The sequence below is a fragment of the Dictyostelium discoideum genome, assembly GCF_000004695.1.
Source record: "Dictyostelium discoideum AX4 chromosome 3 chromosome, whole genome shotgun sequence".
Lineage (NCBI taxonomy): Eukaryota > Evosea > Eumycetozoa > Dictyosteliales > Dictyosteliaceae > Dictyostelium > Dictyostelium discoideum.
Window position 1 is genome coordinate 2,950,367 of NC_007089.4, and position 21,130 is coordinate 2,971,496.

Here is a 21,130-nt window from a genome sequence, read left to right on the forward strand (position 1 = left end):
AACTATTTAATATATTTACACAATGTTGTAATAATGAAATTGGAACATTACCACTACCACTACTATTACTACTACAAATATTATTAATACAATAATCTGATAAATTATTTTGAACTAAAAATAAATGATCCATAATATCGAATAAAGCTTTAATTGTATTTATACTAATTGGATGATTATTACTATCTAATGATTCTGGTATACCCCATTTCATCTCTTCAAATGCAAAACTACCATCAATCATATAATTCTTTTGATGAAATAATATAAATTTATATAACAATAATGAATAATGTGATAATAATTCACCTAATTGTAAATCTATATATATAAAATGTTTAAAAATAAATAAATAAATAATTTTGTTAAACCCACCCTACTATTATTAATTATTCATTTATTTAAATAAAACTTACATCTATCTTTTTGTTTTGACCAACCTAAATATAAATTATTAAATAAATCCTTACTATCATGAACATCGGATTTAAATTGTATATTATTACCCTCTGATAATAAAGCATGTACCAATAATAATGATTTGAAACAAACTAAAGGTTCTTTCAATGGCCTCTTTACAATGATATGCATTGTACCTTTACCTGGTTTCATTGATTTCAATTTCAATAATAATCCACTATCAAATGTATTAGTTTGATCATTATTTGTAAGTTGTGTAATAATATTTAAAATTTCTTCATTCGTTATATTATTTCCATTATTATTATTATTATTATTATTATTATTATTATTATTATTATTATTATTACTACTATTACTATTATCGTTACTATTTACATTAAATGGATTATTACTTAAATTCGTACGTGGTGAATCCCTAAATGGATCATCAAAACTATTATTACTATTATTAGGAGGGAATGAAACTGGTTGAAGTGATGGTGTTGTACCTGGTGTCGCCCTTCTTTTTGGTGGTGTTGGACTTGGTTGTGAAATATTTCCATTACTATTACTATGTTCTAATCCATTACTATTATTTTCAATATTATTTACAACTGTTGGCGATGGTGATGGTGATGGTGATTGTGATGGCGCAGGTGGTGGTGGTGTTGGTGTTGGTGTAGTTTGTGATACAACCTTTGGTAATGGTTTTGGTATATTTTTACCATTTACTATATTATTATTATTATTATTATTAATATTATTATTATTATTATTTATATTATTATTTTCATTATATGATAATAAAATATTTGATTTATGAGAAGGGAATAATGGTTGTTGATTTCTTAATAAATTTAATTGATTTGTAATTTCAAAGATATTAGGTCTATTGATTGGATCAGGATTTAACATTATTTTAATTAAAGATATTAAATCATTTGAATGAGTATGATTTGGGGGTATTGTATAATTTGAATTTAGTATACCTAATGAACCTGAATCTTCAAATGGTGTGACATAGAACAATAGTTTATACAACAGACAGCCCAATGCCCAGATATCGATTTTCTCATTGATGACTGGTGACCTGTAGAAATCGACAATCTCTGGCGCTCTGTATTGTAATGTGGTGTGACGTGATATATCGTCTTCGGCATTCTGCATCTCGGTTTTATTCTTCATTCTTGTGATTTCCTCGGTGGCTGACCCGAAATCACAGAGTTTGTAAATGCCACTCTCTTCATCCAATAAAACATTTTCAACCTTTAAATCCCTATGAATTATCAATGGTTGTTGTGAATGCATATATGCAACCGATTCACAAATATCTTGAAAGATCTTCAATATCTCTTGATCTGTAAATTTACTTCCACTCGATAATCTCTTTTGCATTATCTCTACTAAATGTCCACCTGAACAATATTCCATCAATATAAACATCTCTGTATTATTCTTATCACTAACTTTATGATAATCTAATATTTTAACTATATTTTTATGTTTTGTTAATCTTTTCTATAAGATAATAAAAAAAAATAATAATAAAAAAAATAAAAAAAAATAAAAAAAGAGTTAGAAGGGAATAATAAAAAAAAAAAAAAAAAAAAAAATAGAAAATATTAATAAGGAAAAAAAAAAAAAAAAGATTTTTACCATTATTGAAATTTCATGTTTAACACCTTTTAATTCATCCTCATCCCTAATTAAAATTCTTTTTAATGCATAATGTTTTGAAGTATTTGAATCTTTTACTAAGAAAACATATGAAAAGCCACCTAAATTTTCAGGAAAAAAAATAAAATAAAAATAAAAATTTTATTTGAATATTTGAACTTGTATATATATATATATATATTTCAACACAAATTATCTAAAAAGATTATTTTTGTTATAAAAAAAATATATATTTATAAATACCTTCTGCAATTTGCTTAACAAAATTTAAATGATATGAACCAATTTTTAAAGTTTTACCTTGATTATTTCCCATATTTTTATTATAATTATTATATTTTAATTAAAATATACTTTTTTATATTATGTTTTTTTTTTTTACTTAATTAAATATTAAAATTGTTTTAATACACCTTTTTTTTTAAAAAAAAAAAAAAAAAAAATGTAATTAATTATTATTATTATTTTTTTAATATTTTATTTTATTTTCTAATATTATTATTTTTTATAATTTTTTTTTTTTGTTTTTTTTACTTTGTTGTTTATTTATGGTTATTTTTGAATTAATTCAAAAAAGAAAGTAATAAAACTTAAGATAAGTTTCTTATTATTATGTTTTAATACTTTTTTTTATTTATTTTTTATTTTATTTTATTTTTTATTTTATTTTATTTTTTTTACTTATTCAAATAATGACACACCAAAAATGTGTTAATTCTTTATTATTATAAATTAATTTATTTTCAAATCAAAAAATTAGAAAATAAAAAAAAAAAAAAAACACAAAAAATAATTTGAAAAATAAATTTTAAAAAAAAAATAAAAAAATTAAAAAAAAAAAAATGACCTAATTTCACAAAAAAAAAAAAAAAAATGAAAAAGGTTTGTTTTGACTAAACTAAAAAAAAATAATTAATTTAATAACTAACTAAAAAAAAAAAAATTTATATAATAATAAAAATTAAAAAAATTAATGATATAAAAAAATTACAATAAAAGGTGTGAATTTTTAAAAAAAAAAAAAAAAAAACAATTCTGCACTTTTGAATCATTTAAAACCATTACTAAATTCCCCAATGCACCATTATCTAATCAATTATTAATTTTAAGGAATAAAAAAACTCATCCCAAAATGCTTTTACAAAAAATGATTTTTTTTGGAAAAAGAAAAAATAAAAAAAATAAAAAAAAAAAATAAAAAAATAAAAATAAAAATTTAAATCTGTGTAATTCCTTCATCTCATTGGAAATCAAAAAAAAATAAAAAAAAAAATAAACAGAAAGGTTGAAGGTTATATAACCCAAAGACATTTTGACCAACACCGCTGTTGCAATTCAAATAATATTTTTCGAATTTTTTAAAAAAAAAAAAAAAACAAAAAATTAAATTAAATAAAATTTTATTTCCATCTCTTAACAAAAAAAAAAATAAAAAAAAATAAAAAAAAAAATAAAAAAAATATAAAAAAAAAATATAAAAAAAAAAAAAATTCAAATTTGGATTTAGTTTCATTATTAATTATTTTTTTCAAAAAAAAAAAAAAAAAAACTATAAAAATAGTTGTAGTATTAGTACACAAATTATATTAAATTTACACAAATTTTTTTTTTCCAAATCAATAATAAAAAAAATAAACCCACACCACCAAAAATTTGTATACATAAATAATTTAACACAATAAGCTTTTTTGTGCAGGAATAAAAAAAAAAAAAAAAAAAAACTTTTTTTATTAAATTAAAGGTACATATTTATTATTACTCATTTTAATTTTATATTTTTTTAAACATAGGAATAATAAAAAGTAATCATATAATTTAATTAAAGTTTTAAAAAAAAAAAAAAAAATAAAAAAAAAAAATAAAAAAAAAAAAAAAACAACCACTATCTTCGCACTCGCTTTTTTTTTTTTTTTTTTTTTTTTTTCAATTATTGTTATAAAAAATAAAAAAAAAAATAAAAAAAAAAATAAAAAATTAATTTAATTTTAATTTTAATTATATAGAAGAAAAAAAAAATAAAAAAAAAAAACACTCACACAAAAAAAAAAAAAAAAAAACCAAAACAGAGACAAAACAAATAAAATAATATTATATTATAAAATTTTAGAATCTATAAACATATAAAAAAAAAAAAAAAAAAATGTCAGAACCGTAAGTAAAGGATTTTTTTAAAAAAAAGTTAATAACAATAGTAATAATTAAATAAATACTAATTAAAATCAATATGTACCAAAAAATAATAATAATTAATAAATCAATATAATAATAATAATTTTTTAGAGTTAATAAAGTAAAACAAACTCAACAACAAGTTGATGATGTTACAAATACCATGCACATTGCAGTTGGTAAAATGTTAGATAATCAACAAAAAGTTTCAGAATTAACAGATAAGAGTGAAAATATGAAACAAGGTGCTCAACAATTCAAAAAGAAGACTAATGAAATCAAACGTTTAATGTGGTGTAGAAATATAAAACTTACTCTTATCATTATTGCAGTAGTTGTGCTCTTATTGGTTGTTATTATTGTACCAATTGTTCTCAAATTTACATAAATCAATTTAAAAAAAGGAAAAACAACATTAATATATATATTTAAGAATTCAAAAAATTAAAAAAAAAAAAAAAAAGTTATAACTCAAAATAATAAATAAGTAATAATACCCAAAAAAAAAAAAAGAAACAAATAATAACTAGTAGCAAATAATAAATAATAATAATAAATAACAAATAATACAATATAAATTCATTTTTTATATACAGTGCAAACTATAGTATTTAAACAATAGCACACAAATATATATATTTGTAAATATAATAACCCAATATCAAAAAAAAAAAAACAAAATTAAAAAAAAAAAAGAAAAAAAAAAAAAAAAGAAAATAAAATCAAATATGTCATTATTTATAGACTTATATATATACATAATTTCTTTTAATATATATAATTTTGTTTTTTATTATATATTATTTTTTATCTAATTTTCATTAATATTGGTGGAACTAAACATATTTTTGGAGTTGGTTGCACAGAATTAATGACAGGAGATTGATTACTTTGTTGTTGTTGTTGTTGTTGTTGTTGTTGTTGTTGTTGTTGTTGTTGTTGTTGTTGTTGTTGTTGTTGAATAGATGATGAAGGAACTAAAATTGACTTAAATTTTTTAGCATATAAATTTCTATTTTCAATATCACCCAAATCATTATATATAATACTTTTTAAATAATAAATTTCTTTTAATAGTTCATTATTATTATTATTATTATTATTATTATTATTATTATTATTTGATTGATTTGAAAATAATTGTAAAAATAATTGTTCAGATCTATTTAAATAATCAATTGATTGTTTAGTTGAAGTTGAAATTAAAGATTTTGCCCAAAGTAAATATAATTGAGAATTTAATAATTTATCAGATAAAACCATTGGTAAAGTTTCCTTTATTAAAGTGATTGCTTTATCTAATCTATCAGTTGATAAATGAATTTTAATTAATGCAATATTGGAATCAGCTATTGAATTTGCTAAATGATAACTATTCGATAGAGATAATGCTGATAGTGTATCTGATAAACCAGAGAATCTATATGGTGATGATTTTTCATAAATTTTTGAAAGCAATGAATAGAAATGAGTAATTTGTGAATCTAATCCGAAATCTCTTGAAATTTGAATACCTTTAACAATTAAATTCATTGATTTTTCATACATTCCTCTAACATTACAATAATATTTAATTATTTTTTGATAACAAATAACAATTTGACTCCAACCTGATCCATCAACACTATCTTCTGACTGAAATCTATTTGTAATATTAATTAATGATTCAATTACAATTGATATCAATAATTCATTATCATTATTATTATTATTATTATTATTATTATTATTATTATTATTATTATTATTATTATTATTATTATTATCAATATTAATCATTAAATGATCAAATAAAATTGATAAAACTGTAAATGTTAATAAATTACCACAAAGATGTTGAGTTTTATAAATTGAAAAACATTTTATCAATATTTGAATTGCTTCATTATATTTTGATTTCTTTGAATATAATAATGCTAATTTACAAAATGATAATAAATCTGGTGGTTGTTGGTTTTGTTGTTGTTGTTGTTTAATTTGATTATTATTATTATTATTATTATTATTATTATTAGTACCTATATTATAGATGATTGTATTTTGAGAAGAAACAGCACGTAATGGGTCATGTTGAAGTGATAAATCATTAGAATGATATGATTTCATTGCTAATTCAGTAAAAAATTGTGCAAGATCATTATTACCTAATAGTTCCCATGAACTTGAATAAAGATGATGTGCTATCATTGCAGTGCTACTACTCTTATCTAATAATCTTGAAATTTCAATTGGTTGAAATATATCATTCCATAAATGAAATGATTTACCAAACATATTAACACCACCATTATTATTACTATTACTACTATTATTGTTATTATTATTATTATTATTATTATTATTATTATTATTATTATTGTTGTTATTATTATTTGTATTATTTGTATTATTATTATTATTATTATTATTATTGTTTGCATTATTTGTATTGTTATTATTATTTGTATTATTATTAGTATTTGAATTATTGTTATTATTATTATTATTTGAATTATAATTATTTGAATTAATATTTGTTGAAAATTCACCATTTTCTAATTTATATTTTGAAAAAGCAGTATGATTGAGTGCTAAAAGGTCAGGCATTTCAAGATCTCTACTTCTTTCAATTGATTTTTTTAAAATTTCAGAATCACTGTGGGATGCTAATAGGTATTGTAATAAATTTGAAGATTCCATTGAATTGTAAACAGACTTTTTTAATAATCTAGCTAACCAATGATCAGCCAATGCTAAACAAGAATGATCAGCACGTTCTTGTGCAATTCTAATTGCTTCTCTTAATGCTAGATAACTCTCTTCGTAATGACCGAAATGGTAATGTAATCTAACTAAATTCAATACCGCATATGGTAGCATTAAATTAGTGGTATCACCACTACCACCAATAAAATTATAATTATTATAATAATAATTACTACTATTACTATTACCCGATTGATAATTGTCATTTGGCGTGAACAGAAATGAAGATGCCGAGGAAGACCATTGTGAAGATGTCATTTGACCATTAACATAATCGAAATATCTATGTAAATCTTCTAATGATTGGTCATAATCTTGATAACCAATATTAAATAACAAAGAAATTAAATGAACTCTCTTTACATTTGGTAATGATGCTTTCAACCTATTCACCTGATTCTCAATCTCCAATGGTGTTTCAATGCCAATTAATGAATTGATTCTAATAGTCTCTTCATAAATAAATCTTTCTTCATCTAATGGTGATAAAAATTTAATTTTATTTTCATAATTACTAATTTCATTATAATCCTCTTGTTGTTGTTGCTGTTGTTCTTGATCCATTGACATATCTATACTATTATCATTTTCACAATGCTCTTTTTGTTGTTGTTGTTGTTGTTGTTGTTGAATTTTATTAATTTCATTATAGAAATCATTTAGGTATTGATCTAATTGATCATAAAGTTTAATTAAACCATCGAATAGAATTTGATTAAAATTTAAAATTACTTTTTTAATGAAGATACCTAAAATACTTTTTGAATCTAATAGTTGCATTTGTTTTGAATTTATAGATTCATGATCATTACTACCATTGAATAATTCTTTTAATGAACTCATAAATTGATAGATATCATCTACACTATCAAATTGAATCATTCTTAGGAATTCATTATTTATAAATTGAATTGGTAATACATATTTTAATTCTTTTTCAATGAAATCATATAAACTAACTTCTTTAACTGTATCTTGATAATTATTTTCCTTTTTTTTATTTATTTATTTAAATAAGTTAATCAGTATATAAAATATAAATATTAATATTAATATGGTATATTTACTTTTATGTGTCTAATTAATAAATGAGATAAAGATTGTTTTTGATGGTATTTGATTGTTCCATTTAGATAATATTCAACTAAAACACAAATTGTAATTTTGTGAGGTGTTAATCTATATTTATCCATTATCTTGGTTTTAATAAAATAAAATAAAAAAAATAAAAAAAAAGTGAAAAAAAAGAAAAATAATGAAAATTTGGCGCAAAAAAAAAAAAAAAAAAAAAAAAAAAACACAAAAATAGTGTGATTAATTAAAAGTAAAAAAAGAGTTTTTAATAATTAATATTTATTTATTTTTGTTTCTTTAAAGGAAATATTTTTAACATGAGGTTTAAAATTTAAAATTTTATCTTTCATTAATATATCAAGATTAATTGTATGTAATGATTCTGGTAAAATTGGAATGATATCATTTTGAAAATCATCACTACTATAACAATGATTTAAAGTTAATTCAGTTAATGATTCTGGAAGATAATCAATTTTTAAATTTGATTGGTAAATATCCATTTCTGTTTTTGGTGTTTTTATTGGTATTGTTATTGTTGAAGTATAAATTGTATCAATAAGTGATAATTTTTTTAAATTATTTGGTAGTGAACCAATTGGAAATGTTAAATGTAAATTTTTAGTTTTAAATGTTAAATCAGTTATTGAATTTGGTAATATATTCGATTCAAATATTACATTCTTATCTCTAAGAGTATATGATGAACTTTGGTATATAAATGATTGAATATTTGAATCTAATGGTATTAACTTTTTATTTAAATCAATTTCATGACCTTTTAAATGAAGTTTTAATAAATTTAATTTATTTTCACCAAAGTCCATAAAATTTGGTAAATTAATATTAATAGTCAATTCATCCAATATTGTTGGTAATGCACCAGATTCAATAACTAAACTTTTTAGAATACATAATAATGTTAAACATTTAACACTTGATGGTACAATACCAATTCTAAGAAATGATGAATTTTTTTCTGAATAATAATTATAATAGCTTATAGTTTCAATTTCTTCAAATTTATAATTTTTATAATTAATAACATTGTTACTATTATCACCACCACCACCACCATCACCACCATTATCATTATTACCACCATCGATATTATTACTATCAACAGATGATATTAATTTCATTGTATCAACTTGAAATTTTAAAATTTTAATTGAATTTGGTAAAATGTTTTTTTTAATTTTATTACTATGATCATTTATTTTTAAATTTGTAATTGAAGATGGGATATCTGTTTGTTTTAATTCTAAACCTTTTTTATTACCCCAATAACAAGATCTCCAAAATGATAATGATGTAACTGAATTTGGAATTTTAAATTTATTTGATAGTTGTGAACATTTTTTAATAGATATTGATTTAATATTTTTAGGAATAATATCATCATCATCATCATTATTATTATTATTGTCACCAAAATTGTCCCCTTGTAAAATTACATTTTCAACATTTGTTACACTTGATGGTAAATCTTTTAATGATATAACTCTTTTTTTTAATTTTTTAATTGAAAACTCTTCATCAGAATCACAATCACTATCAATACTAAATATTACATTTTCAACAGTGTTTGGAATTTCTGGACCTGTAATGATAGGTACCGGTTCTGTGAATTCAATAGTTTTTAATAACCCATTACATGGTAAATCACCAATTTCTAATGGTTTTCTACTTTGATATTCTAATGTTTGAATATAATCCCTATCTTTATATTTCAATAATGTTTCTTTATTTTCAAATTGAACAAATTCATTATTAATTATTTTTATAAATTCAAATATTTTAAATTTTAAAAATTTATTTCTCCAAGTTTTAAAAAATAAACTATCATTTAAATCTTTACTATTTATTTCCATTCTTTTTTATTTTTTTTTTTTTTTAATTTTTAAAAAAAATAGAAAAGTTAAAAAAAAAAAAAAAAAAAAATTTTGGGTGGGAGGCTTTATTTGCAGCATTGAGAAAAAAAAAAAATCAGACTTGGCTTTTTTTGAAGCATCATAAAGATCTTTAATTTTTTTATTTAAATTTTTTTTTTTTTTTATTTTATTTTTTTTCAACAATACCCCTGTATTAAAATTTAAATATATCGAAATAATTTATTTTTAGTTTTTTTTTTTTAACGCTATTATAATTTAAAAAAAAAAAAAAATAAAAAAAAAATAAAAAATCAATTTCCACTTTATTTTTTTAATTATTAAAAAAAAGTATGAAAATAAAAAAAAAAAGTTATTTGTTTAACTATTTTTTTTTTTAATCAAATTTTTCATAATTTCTCACATTAAAACTTTTTGATCTTTTCATGGATTGTCTTATTTGAAAAACGCTGTTAAAAAAATAAAAAATAAAACAAAGTAAAATATAATTTTAAAAAAAAATAATTAATTAAAAATATAATTAAAAAAAAAAAAAAAAATCAAAAAATCAAAAAAAAAAAATCCAATCAAAAATCAAAAATAGATGCGTTCGCAATAAAAAAATTTGCGTTTTACAAAAAAAAAAAAAAAAATAAAAAACCATTTCTCTGAAAATATCTTCATCCATTGGCTGAATAAAAAACCACAAAAAAAAAAAAAAAAAAAAAAATAGACTTAATCATTTCACTTATAGGTTAAACGTTCACTTGATTCCTTTTAATTATTCTTTTAAAAAAAAATGTTTAAATATATTTGTTTAATTTTTATTCTTATTTTATGTAGTGTAAAAAGTCAAATTTTAGATGCAAATGATAGTAAGTAAAAAAAAAAAAATTAAAATTATCTGCTTTTTTTATTTTCTGATTACTTATAAATTATCATTTTAAAAAATAAAATAAAAAATAAAAATTAGAAAGTAATCTTGATTTACTTTTAACAAACTTAAATTTAATTTCACAATTTGATAAAACTAGTTATTGTAATTCACCAAAAACAGAATCGAATTCTATTATTGAATGTCAAAATTTTAATAATGTTTATTATGTTTCAAGTTTGTAAGTATTTTCAATTTATATATTATATATATATTTTTATAATAGATGATTAATCAAAAATATAAAAAAAAAAAAAAAAAAAAAAAAAAAAAAAAAAAAAAAAAAAAAAAAAAAATATATATATATATATATATATATATAGGACATTAAATACAACAAGTTCATATTTATTAAAAGCAAATGATATCAATGTTTTCACAAAGCTCTCAAAGGCAAAACTTTATAATTTAAATTTTTCTGATGATTTTTTAAATAATCAAACTTTAGTTTCTATTGAAATTTATAATCCTCATCCTATTGAGAGTTTGTTTTCTTCTATTGTAAGTGGCACTTTTGTGGAAATTGGAATTTATGATGTTAAATCACCAATTACATTGGATATTCATTTATCATATATTAAAGGCAATTTAAATTCATTGTAAGTTATTATTATTATTATTATTATTATTATTATTATTATTATTATTATTATTATTATTATTATTATTATTATTATTATTATTATTATTATCATTATTATTATTATTATTATTATTATTATTATTATTTTATATATTTATTTTTTTTACTAACAATTTAATATTTTTTAATTTTTTATATTAAACTTTTTATTAGTACACTTCAAACAGATAGACTTGATCCATTAAATAGTATAACATTAATAAATGACCTCCTTCCAATGACACAAGTCAATCAAATACCAAATATGGAAATAGACAATTTAAAGAGTATTCCTGATATGAGTAATATCAAAAGTAAATCACTTTTTATGAATTCATTTACCGAATCAACATTAGGTTTGAATAATTTAAATACTCTTTCACATATTTCAAGTGTTACAATTAAATTTGCAACTTCTACCAAACCAACCGATTTTAATCAATTTTCTTCAATTCCAATAAATAATGAAATTAGTTTATTGTAAGATTATATATAATTAATTTTAAATGATTATAATTTATAATTAAATCTAAAAGATATTAACAAGAATTTTTTTTTTTTATTTATTTATTTAGAGACTTTACAGGGGCACTTTCAAAACCAACATCAATAATTAATTTATCAAATTTAACAAATTTAGGTCAATTTAGTATTAAATCTATCTCCAATAATTTTAATATTGATGGATCAGTTCCATTAATTTTACCAGCAAACATTAACACTTTAACAATTAATAATGGATTATTTGATGGTGATAAATCTATAGAATTTTTATTGACTAATTCAAAGATTCCTTCAATTGATTTTTCAAATAATTCAATTGACAGTAATTTTACAAATTGGATAAATAATAATAAATTCTCAACAATTAATATTGGAAATAACAAATTGTATGGAAATGTAAACCCATCTTGGTGTTCAGCAAAAAATCTTATTATTTCAAATAATAAATTATCAGGCGAACTTCCAACATGTTTCACTTGTCATTTCCAAGCTTCATTTATTAAAAGTAATTTTATTGGTAATGATTTTACTAATATAGAGACACCACAACCACTTTGTACAACATTAATTCCAAATCTAAGATATGATACAAGTACAAAGATTTTAACTTTATATGGTAAAGATTTAGGATTTGATCCAAAACAAATAAAGACAAAGGATGTAAGCATAGATTTCGATGATAAAAATTATGTTCCATCGGAATTTTTTACTGCTATTTATAATGATGATCCAAGTGCATTACAATTTTTAGATATAACATTTACAACTGCTGCTCAAACTTATAGAGTATCAACAGTACAAAATCCACCATTAGTTACTAAAATAGTACCATCAAATCCATTGAATACATTATCATTTGAAGGTTCATTTTTCAATTATAATAAATCTTCATTTAGTGTTAAAGTTGGTACCAATTATTGTGTGGTAACCTCGGCTACATTTTATGGTATTGTTTGTACTCTTTCAAATCCTTCATCATCATATGATCCAAATGCAATTGTTTCAGTTACAATCAATGTTGAAGATTACACCAAAGATTATAAATTAACAGTTTTAACTACAAATGTATATACATACTTAAATAAAACATCCACTGTAACAGATTGTACAACCAATTGTACATCACAAGGTAAAGTTTGTAATACTTTAGATGGGGTTTGTATTAAAGAATGTCCAAATCATTGTTCAGGACCATCACATGGTACTTGTGATATTAATACTGGTGAATGTAGCTGTACTTCAAAATTCCTAGGTGATGATTGTTTGACACCAGCAGTACCTTGTCCAAATGATTGTTCAAATGCAGGTTCATGTAATAAAGCAAATGGTGTATGTACATGTATTGCAAATAGATTGGGATTGGATTGTAGTGGTATTGATTGTACAAACACTTGTGAACATTCTTCAACATGTGATACAACTATTGGTGTTTGTAAATGTGTACCAAATTATCAAGGTTCAAATTGTACAATTCCATCCCACTATATCACATCAGTAATTCCTTGTACAATCGATGGTGGTGAGGTTTCAATCAATGGTTGGTTTGGTAATGACCAAGATAATCATTTATTAACATCATATATCGTTAAGATTGGCACTTTACCATGCACTGTATCGGCAATAAACACAACTACAATTACATGTAATGTCGGCGCTGGAACTGGTACAAAGAATATCATAATCACAAATTCACTTTATCCAACTATTTTCTTCAATGGTGTTGGATTATTCAATTACCAAAATCCAATTAAAACTTGTCCAAATAGTTGTACCAGCGCAACCAATGGTAAATGTAATACTGTTACAGGTGATTGTCAATGTAACGATGCCTATACTGGATTCGATTGTAGTACATTAAAATCCACTACAACAACACCACCAACCAATTCATCAGTTGATACATCTGGTAACACCACCCTCTCCAATCAATACACAACCTATGAAATATCAATCATTGAATTAAATGAAATATCATTCGATGGTTCATTAGTTATTTCATATCCATTATACAAGAATTGGTCATTTATGAAAAACAATACAGATTTAAATACATTCAGATTCAATCAAACTTTAAAAAATAATACATGTACAATAATTTATACCGTTGAGGAGATTAAATCAAATGAAAAGAGTTTTACATTTGGAATGGCTTCATTCACACTTAAAAAAGGTGCGATTAAATTATCAGTTTTAATTAAAGATTACCAATATCAAAGTACATTGAATACATTGCAATTAGTATTCTACTCAACATCTGGAAATGACGTTGAAACTGATTGTAATCAACAAGAATCTTTAACTGATACAACCAATGTTGATAATCAACAATTATCAAGTTATATTCAAATTACTAAAAATTCTAAAAAGTTAGTTGGTCGTTTCATTAATCAAGTGATTGCAGACTCAAGATCAACTTTTATGTCAAGTACTATTATTAAAAATGATGATTCATCAATTACACTTGGTCTAAATCTTCCACATTGCAATGAATGTTTAATTGATCCTGATTTTTCAGTATTGGTTACTGATGATTTCCAAGATTCATGTGGTAAATCAACTAGAAATAAATGGGTAGTTCCTGTTGCCGTTGTAATACCAGTTGTTACTATTGCTGCCATTATAGTAATAGTTTCAATTTTATATAGAAAAAATAGAATTGGTATTAAAGTTTTTAAAACAAAATTAAAATCTTTAAGATAATCTCTCTCAAACTTTATAAATATATACTTATTTATTAAAATAATTGTAAATACACTATAAATCCCAAAACTTTCTTTGTACTTTTAAAAAAAAAAAAAATTAAATAAAAAAAATTAAATTAAAACAATTTGTTATGTGTGTATAAAAATATGCAAATGATATTATTTTTATTTATATATATATTTATATACATATAATATATGTTAAAAAATAATAAAAAAAAAGTTTTGAAATGAATATTTTACAAATATTAAAGAAAATCAAATGTGTTGAGGGAAAAAACATAAACATATATGCGTGTGTATTGAAGTTGGTGTTTTTTTTTCTTTTTTTTTTTTTTTTTTTTTTTTTTTTTACAAAACAAATACATCAGACCCTAAATCAAAGTATGAAGTTGGAGGTGGTGGTGGAGTTTGAGGTTTTTCTTCCCAAGTATTTGTTTTCCATTGGAATATTTGATTATTTTGAGTAAGAAGATTTTGTTGTTGATCATTTTGTTTTTCCAAGTTTTGTTGTTCTTGTGCCATCTCTTCTAAATCAAATAACATTGTACATTCTTCATCAGTTAGTTCATATAAACCATTATGTACCAATGAAATACACTTTAGTAATAATGGGATTTCGATAATAAATTCTCTATATAAATCTTTTAATAATTCCATATCTTAAATTAATTATTTTGGAAAAAAAAAAAAAAAAGTATTAATATATATAAATTAAACTTTTCTATTATTTATAAAAAATAATAATTACATGTTGTTAAACTTCTCTTTTTGACAAACATTTTCAATGCAAAATCATCTTGAAGTGAACTAATTAAAACATCTTTGAAACTCTTTTTTTTTTTTTAAATTAAAATTTATAATTAGTATTATTAAAATTTTAAAAAATATTATCAATTATTATCATTACTTACATCTAAATCTGGTTTATGTTTTTTAGCAATTGGTTGTTTCTTTGATTCAGAAGTTGGATGAATATTTTTAGTTGTTGACGATGATGATGATGATGATGATGATGATGATGATGAAGTTGAAGTAATTGAACCACCATTTTGAACGATAGCAGGAGTTGATTTAAGAGTTGGAGTTGATTTTAATTTTGGAGCAGGTGGACAATAAGAAGGAATATCACCAGATAATGAACCTCTACGATTTAATTCAAATGGAACAGAGATTGAAGATCTTCTAGCTTCAGAGATACCAGATGGTTTCATTTGTAAGGTTGCCATTGATGATCTTCTATTTGGACCTTTTAATTTATTCAATAATGGATTAACTGGTTCATTTGGTGGTTGTTGAGCGGATGAAGAAGAAGAAGAAGGTGGTGGTGGTGGTGGTTGAGCAGATTGTTGATAAGGTTTTACTGGTGGAACATTACCACCATCTAAACTATACAATGGGGAGATATCACCTTCATCCATTTTAATTAAATTTAAACACAAATCCAAATAGGAACCATACTCATAGTTATTATCGCACATATTTTGCCAAATTGCAGCAAGGATTTCAATCTTTTGAGGTTTCTTTAATATTGATTTCATTGGAATTATCTTATTCATAATTTTCTTTTTCCAGATTTCTTTTTGTGGTGTCCAAATCTTACTGTCAATTATACTAACAATTACAGATAAATTTGAATCTGGTGCGCTTGAAAGTTCTGGTGATTCTTTAATTTTATTATTATTATTATTATTATTATTATTATTAATATTATTATTGGATGAAGTAGTTGTTGTAATTGTTGTATTATTATTATTATTATTATTATTGTTATTATTATTTTGTTGTGATTGAGGTTGTTTAACAACAGAAGATAAAGAAGGTGAATTTGATCTTGCTACTTTTGGTGATAAAAATCCACTTGGTAAGTTAATTTGTTGATTATTATTACTACTAATTGTATTTAAATCAATAGTTGGAACATTATGGTTATCTTTAATTCCACTACTACTAGATAAACTAAATTGTAGTTGTGAATTGCTATTATTATTATTTGATGATGATTCCATTAAACCATCATTTAAATCGAATGATGCATCAATATCCATATTGTTGTTATTAATATTAATACTATTATTATTATTATTACAGTTATTTAAATTAAATTGTGAAGGTGAAGTAATATTCATTGAACGTCTTAAGAATGGTGATAATGGTATAGTTGGTGATGTTGAAGATGGTGAAATATTTGATTTATCATCCAACATTAATTGTCTAAGAATTTTATAGTTTTGAATACCTAATGCTTGAAAGAAAGATTTCCAAAAGATGGTATTCAAAGTTGAATCATCATCACATTTTTCAGATAAACTTTTGGAGATTGTTTTACCGTGGTTTGTTGCAACTTTAACAACCTCTCTTTGAGCGTTCAAATCATCATTGATGGCCTTTGGTATGATCCATTTATTATTCTTTAATTCAAATAAATTCTTTACCATAAATCTAACACGTGGTGGTAACAATTGTCTGTTTTCAATTAAAAATGATAAAACTGATGTAGCATCTTCCAATGCTTTTTGAATACCTTTAAAATGTAAATCATTTTCACGAGATTGTATATTGTTGTTGTTGATGTTGTTAGTAGTGGAAGTTGTATTTTCATAATTATTTTCATTATCTTCTTCATCATGATCGTCATCATCATGATCATGATTATTATTATTATTATTATTATTATGAGTTTTATTATTTTCATGTTTACTTGAGAAACCACCCATTGACTCTATGGTTTTACCGGCTGAAGTGAATGAAGTTGCAATTATTTCAATTTCCATTAATTGTTGTAGTGTCATATCATCAGCGGTTTCTTTGGTAACTTGTGGTAAATGATTATTTACAACATCAACTAAAAATGAACTTGGTAATGTATAATAGCATTCACCCATAAATTTACATAAATTTAAAAAACTCTGTTTACTACTATTGAAATCAAATGTTTCTTCATTACTATTGATTTGATCAGTTAATATTTGATAACGCTTATTAAAATTTTCAACTAATTTATTTCCAACTCCCTAGAAAGGAAAATAAATAAATAAAAAAATAATTTATTAATAAATAAAATTTATATTTTTTTTATTTAAAATTTATTTTAAACTTACAATTGAAAAATTTTGTTGAAAAATTGGTTGAATTTTATTTATAATTTGAATATAATAACTTGATGATGATGGTTCCTCAACCACCTTTTCAAAAATATTATTTATAAATAATGTAGATTCATTTTTATCTAATAATTGACACTTTGATACTAATTGATCAATTAAAACTTGAAAATTATCTTTGGAGATTTTATTTAAAATTCTAAAATTAAAAATTAAAAATTAGTATTTTATTTTATTTTATTTTTTTTAAAATAAAAAATATAATTAAAAAAAAAAAAAAAAAAAAAAAAAAATTAAAATATCATACCTTGATACAACGTTTAAGGGATCTGATTGGCTCATTATTGATTCTTCTAAAATATTTAAAAAAAAAATATATATTAATAATTTATTTAATTTATGTTTTACACTTTTTTTATATTATTATTATTATTTTTATTTTTATTTTTATTTTTATTTTTATTTTTATTTTTATTTTTATTTTTATTTTTACTATTATTATTATTTTTATTATTATTATTTTTTTTTTAAAAAAAAAAAAATAAAATAAAATTATTAAATAAAAAGAGGAAGGAAGAATAATATTTACAAAATAGTTTTAATTAATTAAATAAAATGTTTTAAAAATTAAATAAAAGTACGAAGAAAAACTAAGTATTTGTACAATATAACAAATGTAATGATATTAGTGTATAATAAAATAAAATAAAATAAAATCAAAAAAAAAAAAAAAAAAAGATTTTTTTGTTTTTTTATTTTTGATTTCTTTATATATTTAATTTTTTTATTATTGTTATTATTATTTTTTTTTAATATATTTATTTTTTATTTTTATTTTTATTTTTAATTTTTTTTTTTTTTTTTTTTTTTTTTTATGTGGTAAATAAAAAATAAATTTAATTTTATATGTATAAAAAAAAAAAATATTTAATTGGTGATATTATGTAAAAAATAATTAAAAAATATTGAAATTAAAAATAATATTATTAAAAAAAAAAAAAAAAAAAAAAAAATAAATAATTAAAAAAAAAAAAGATAATGATGAATTAAAGATTTTGTAAATTGCCAACCAAATAGACAAATATACAGACAAATATACACAAAAGTAGACCAAAAATAAATAAAAATAAAAATAAAAATTTTTATTTACAAAAAACAACCACCCCCTAAGCCTTTTTTTTTTTTTTTTTTTTTTTTTTTTTTTTTTTTTTTTTTTTTTTTTTTTTTTTTTTTTTTTTTTTTTTTTTTATCTCAAACACACATTAAGTTTTAACACACAGTGTGTATGTCAATATGTTACTATTATAATTATATTAAATATACATATTTATATATATTGGATGAAATGGTGGGAACGAGAAAAAAAAAATAATAAATAAAATAAAATAAATAAAAAAAACATTCCAAATTTAATATTTACTAAATATATGCGGATGGGTTGTTATTTGAAATGTGAGAAAGAACTAGTTAATTTATCAATATTATTTCTATTATTATTATTAATAATATTATTTTTATTATTATCTTTTATAGTTCACAAGAAAGTTGAAATTTGATATATATAAATATATATAAAAACCAATTATTTATTTTATTTTATTTATTTTATTTTTTATTTTTTATAATTATTATGTGATATAAATTGGAAAGATTTGTGTTATGATTTTATATTTTTACTTTAAATTTTAATATTTAATTTAAATTAATTAGATTTTATTTGATTGACTAATTTATTTTATTATTATAGTTACAATTAATGATTAAAAAAATTATTTTAAAAAAAAAAAATAAAAAAAAAATAAAAATTAATTTAAAAATAGGAAAAAAAACAATTAAAATAAAAAAAAAATAAAAAATAAAAAATAAAAAAATAAAATAATAATTATAATATTATTAATAAAATATATACACCACTAGTAAATACACACCTTAAACACTCTAATTCTTATTTTTTTTTTTTTTTTTTTTCTATAAATACACTTTTTTTTATTTTTATTATTTTTTATTTTGGGTATGCATGGTGTTATAAACAAGGTGAAAAAAAAAAAAAAAAAATTTTGTGTGAGTGCGAGAATTTAGTTAGTGTGGTGAGTGAGTGAGCATGTGTGTGTGTGTGGGAGAATATGAAGATAAAATCTCTCTTTTTTTTTTTTTTTTTAATTTTCTATATCACTTCTCATGATAATGTGATTGTGTGAAAGTATGTGTGAAAGTTAAAAATAAACAAATAATTTTCTTTAGTGTGATTATTGCTTTTGTTGTTTTTTTTTTTTTTTTTACAAAAATCAAATTGGTTCAATGTTTAATGTTGTTAGTTTCACAAAAAATTAAAAATAAAAAAAAATAAATTAAAAATTAAAAAAAAAAATAAAATAAAAAATAAACATTCATTATTGTGTAGGATTATGGTTTGGTTTTATTATTTTTGTTTTGTTTTGTTTTTTTCTTTTTTTTTTTTTTTTTAAATGGTCCAATTTTATTATTTTACATATATGTAGCTATTAAATTCCTCATCTTTGCTTTATTATTAAAAAAGTTTTGGATGGGGTGAAATGAAAAAAAATAAAAAATAAAAAAAAAATTAATTATAAAATGTTGTTTTTATTTCAATTTATATCCATTTTTTGAGATTTTTGAATATATTTCGGGTATTTCGAGATTTATTTAAATAAAAAAAATAAAAAAAATAAAAAAAAAAAGATATAATTAAAAAAAAAAAAAAAAAAAAAATATTTATCATTATTATTAATATTATTATTATTAGTGAAACTTTTTTTTACCATAAAGTTTATCTTTTATTTTTGATGTAAAACTCCTTTTCATTTTGTATTAATTATTATAAAAAGAAGAATGTAATTATATTTTTTTTTTTTTTTTTTTTTTTTTTTTTATTTATTTGGTTTTTTTAATTTATAGAAAAAAAAAATATAAAATATAAAATTTTAAAAAAAAAAAATATAAAACAAAAAAAAAAAATAAAAAATAAAAAAAAATTATAAAAAACAAAACAAAAAAAAAAAAACAAAACAAAAAACAACAATTCTTTTTTTTTCTTACATTTTTGTGAGGATAAAAAATAATCTTTTTTATTTTTTTTATTTTTATTTTATTTTTATTTTATTTTTATTTTTTTTTATTTTTTTATTTAAAACTGATTTATTATTATTTGTTTGTTGTTTTATATTCTAAGGGAAATGAAAAATAAAAAAATAAAAAAATTATAATTTATAAATTTATGAATAAATTTTTTTTGTTATTCCTTTTCTTTTTTTATTTAATTTTTTTTTTTTTAAAATTAATTTTTTTTATTTTAAAATGAAAATACA

General features: G+C 20.2%; 6 protein-coding genes across 6 annotated transcripts in view; 2 read left to right on the forward strand and 4 right to left on the reverse strand.

Annotated features, from left to right (window-relative positions):
• DDB_G0280111 (NAK family protein kinase) overlaps window positions 1–2,395 on the reverse strand; it is a gene marked incomplete at both ends in the record, with an annotated part of 3,818 nt that extends 1,423 nt beyond the window's left edge. The window contains 4 exons of the mRNA XM_636156.1: window positions 1–321; window positions 417–1,920; window positions 2,059–2,180; window positions 2,323–2,395. The exon at window positions 1–321 is cut by the window's left edge and continues 849 nt beyond it. Of these exons, the coding sequence (XP_641248.1) occupies window positions 1–321; window positions 417–1,920; window positions 2,059–2,180; window positions 2,323–2,395 (2,020 nt within the window). The remainder of the gene's footprint in view (window positions 322–416; window positions 1,921–2,058; window positions 2,181–2,322) is intronic.
• Window positions 2,396–4,219: 1,824 nt separating this feature from the next.
• On the forward strand, window positions 4,220–4,636 carry sybA (synaptobrevin domain-containing protein; the record flags this gene model as incomplete). Its single annotated transcript, XM_636157.1, has 2 exons — window positions 4,220–4,230; window positions 4,360–4,636. 2 exons carry the CDS (start codon window positions 4,220–4,222, stop codon window positions 4,634–4,636), a joined length of 288 nt encoding a protein of 95 aa, XP_641249.1.
• Window positions 4,637–5,055: 419 nt separating this feature from the next.
• On the reverse strand, window positions 5,056–8,186 carry anapc5 (anaphase promoting complex subunit 5; the record flags this gene model as incomplete). Its single annotated transcript, XM_636158.1, has 2 exons — window positions 5,056–7,983; window positions 8,061–8,186. 2 exons carry the CDS (start codon window positions 8,184–8,186, stop codon window positions 5,056–5,058), a joined length of 3,054 nt encoding a protein of 1,017 aa, XP_641250.1.
• A 153-nt stretch (window positions 8,187–8,339) lies between these two features.
• DDB_G0280115 (hypothetical protein) lies at window positions 8,340–9,941 on the reverse strand (the record flags this gene model as incomplete). Its single annotated transcript, XM_636159.1, has 1 exon — window positions 8,340–9,941. One exon carries the CDS (start codon window positions 9,939–9,941, stop codon window positions 8,340–8,342), a length of 1,602 nt encoding a protein of 533 aa, XP_641251.1.
• A 796-nt stretch (window positions 9,942–10,737) lies between these two features.
• DDB_G0280117 (hypothetical protein) lies at window positions 10,738–14,698 on the forward strand (the record flags this gene model as incomplete). The annotated part of the gene is made up of 5 exons (XM_636160.1): window positions 10,738–10,813; window positions 10,912–11,053; window positions 11,196–11,471; window positions 11,669–11,974; window positions 12,070–14,698. 5 exons carry the CDS (start codon window positions 10,738–10,740, stop codon window positions 14,696–14,698), a joined length of 3,429 nt encoding a protein of 1,142 aa, XP_641252.1.
• A 353-nt stretch (window positions 14,699–15,051) lies between these two features.
• On the reverse strand, window positions 15,052–18,146 carry yelA (initiation factor eIF-4 gamma middle domain-containing protein; the record flags this gene model as incomplete). The annotated part of the gene is made up of 5 exons (XM_636161.1): window positions 15,052–15,362; window positions 15,452–15,533; window positions 15,615–17,714; window positions 17,802–18,003; window positions 18,112–18,146. 5 exons carry the CDS (start codon window positions 18,144–18,146, stop codon window positions 15,052–15,054), a joined length of 2,730 nt encoding a protein of 909 aa, XP_641253.1.
• Between the last annotated feature and the right edge of the window lie 2,984 nt (window positions 18,147–21,130).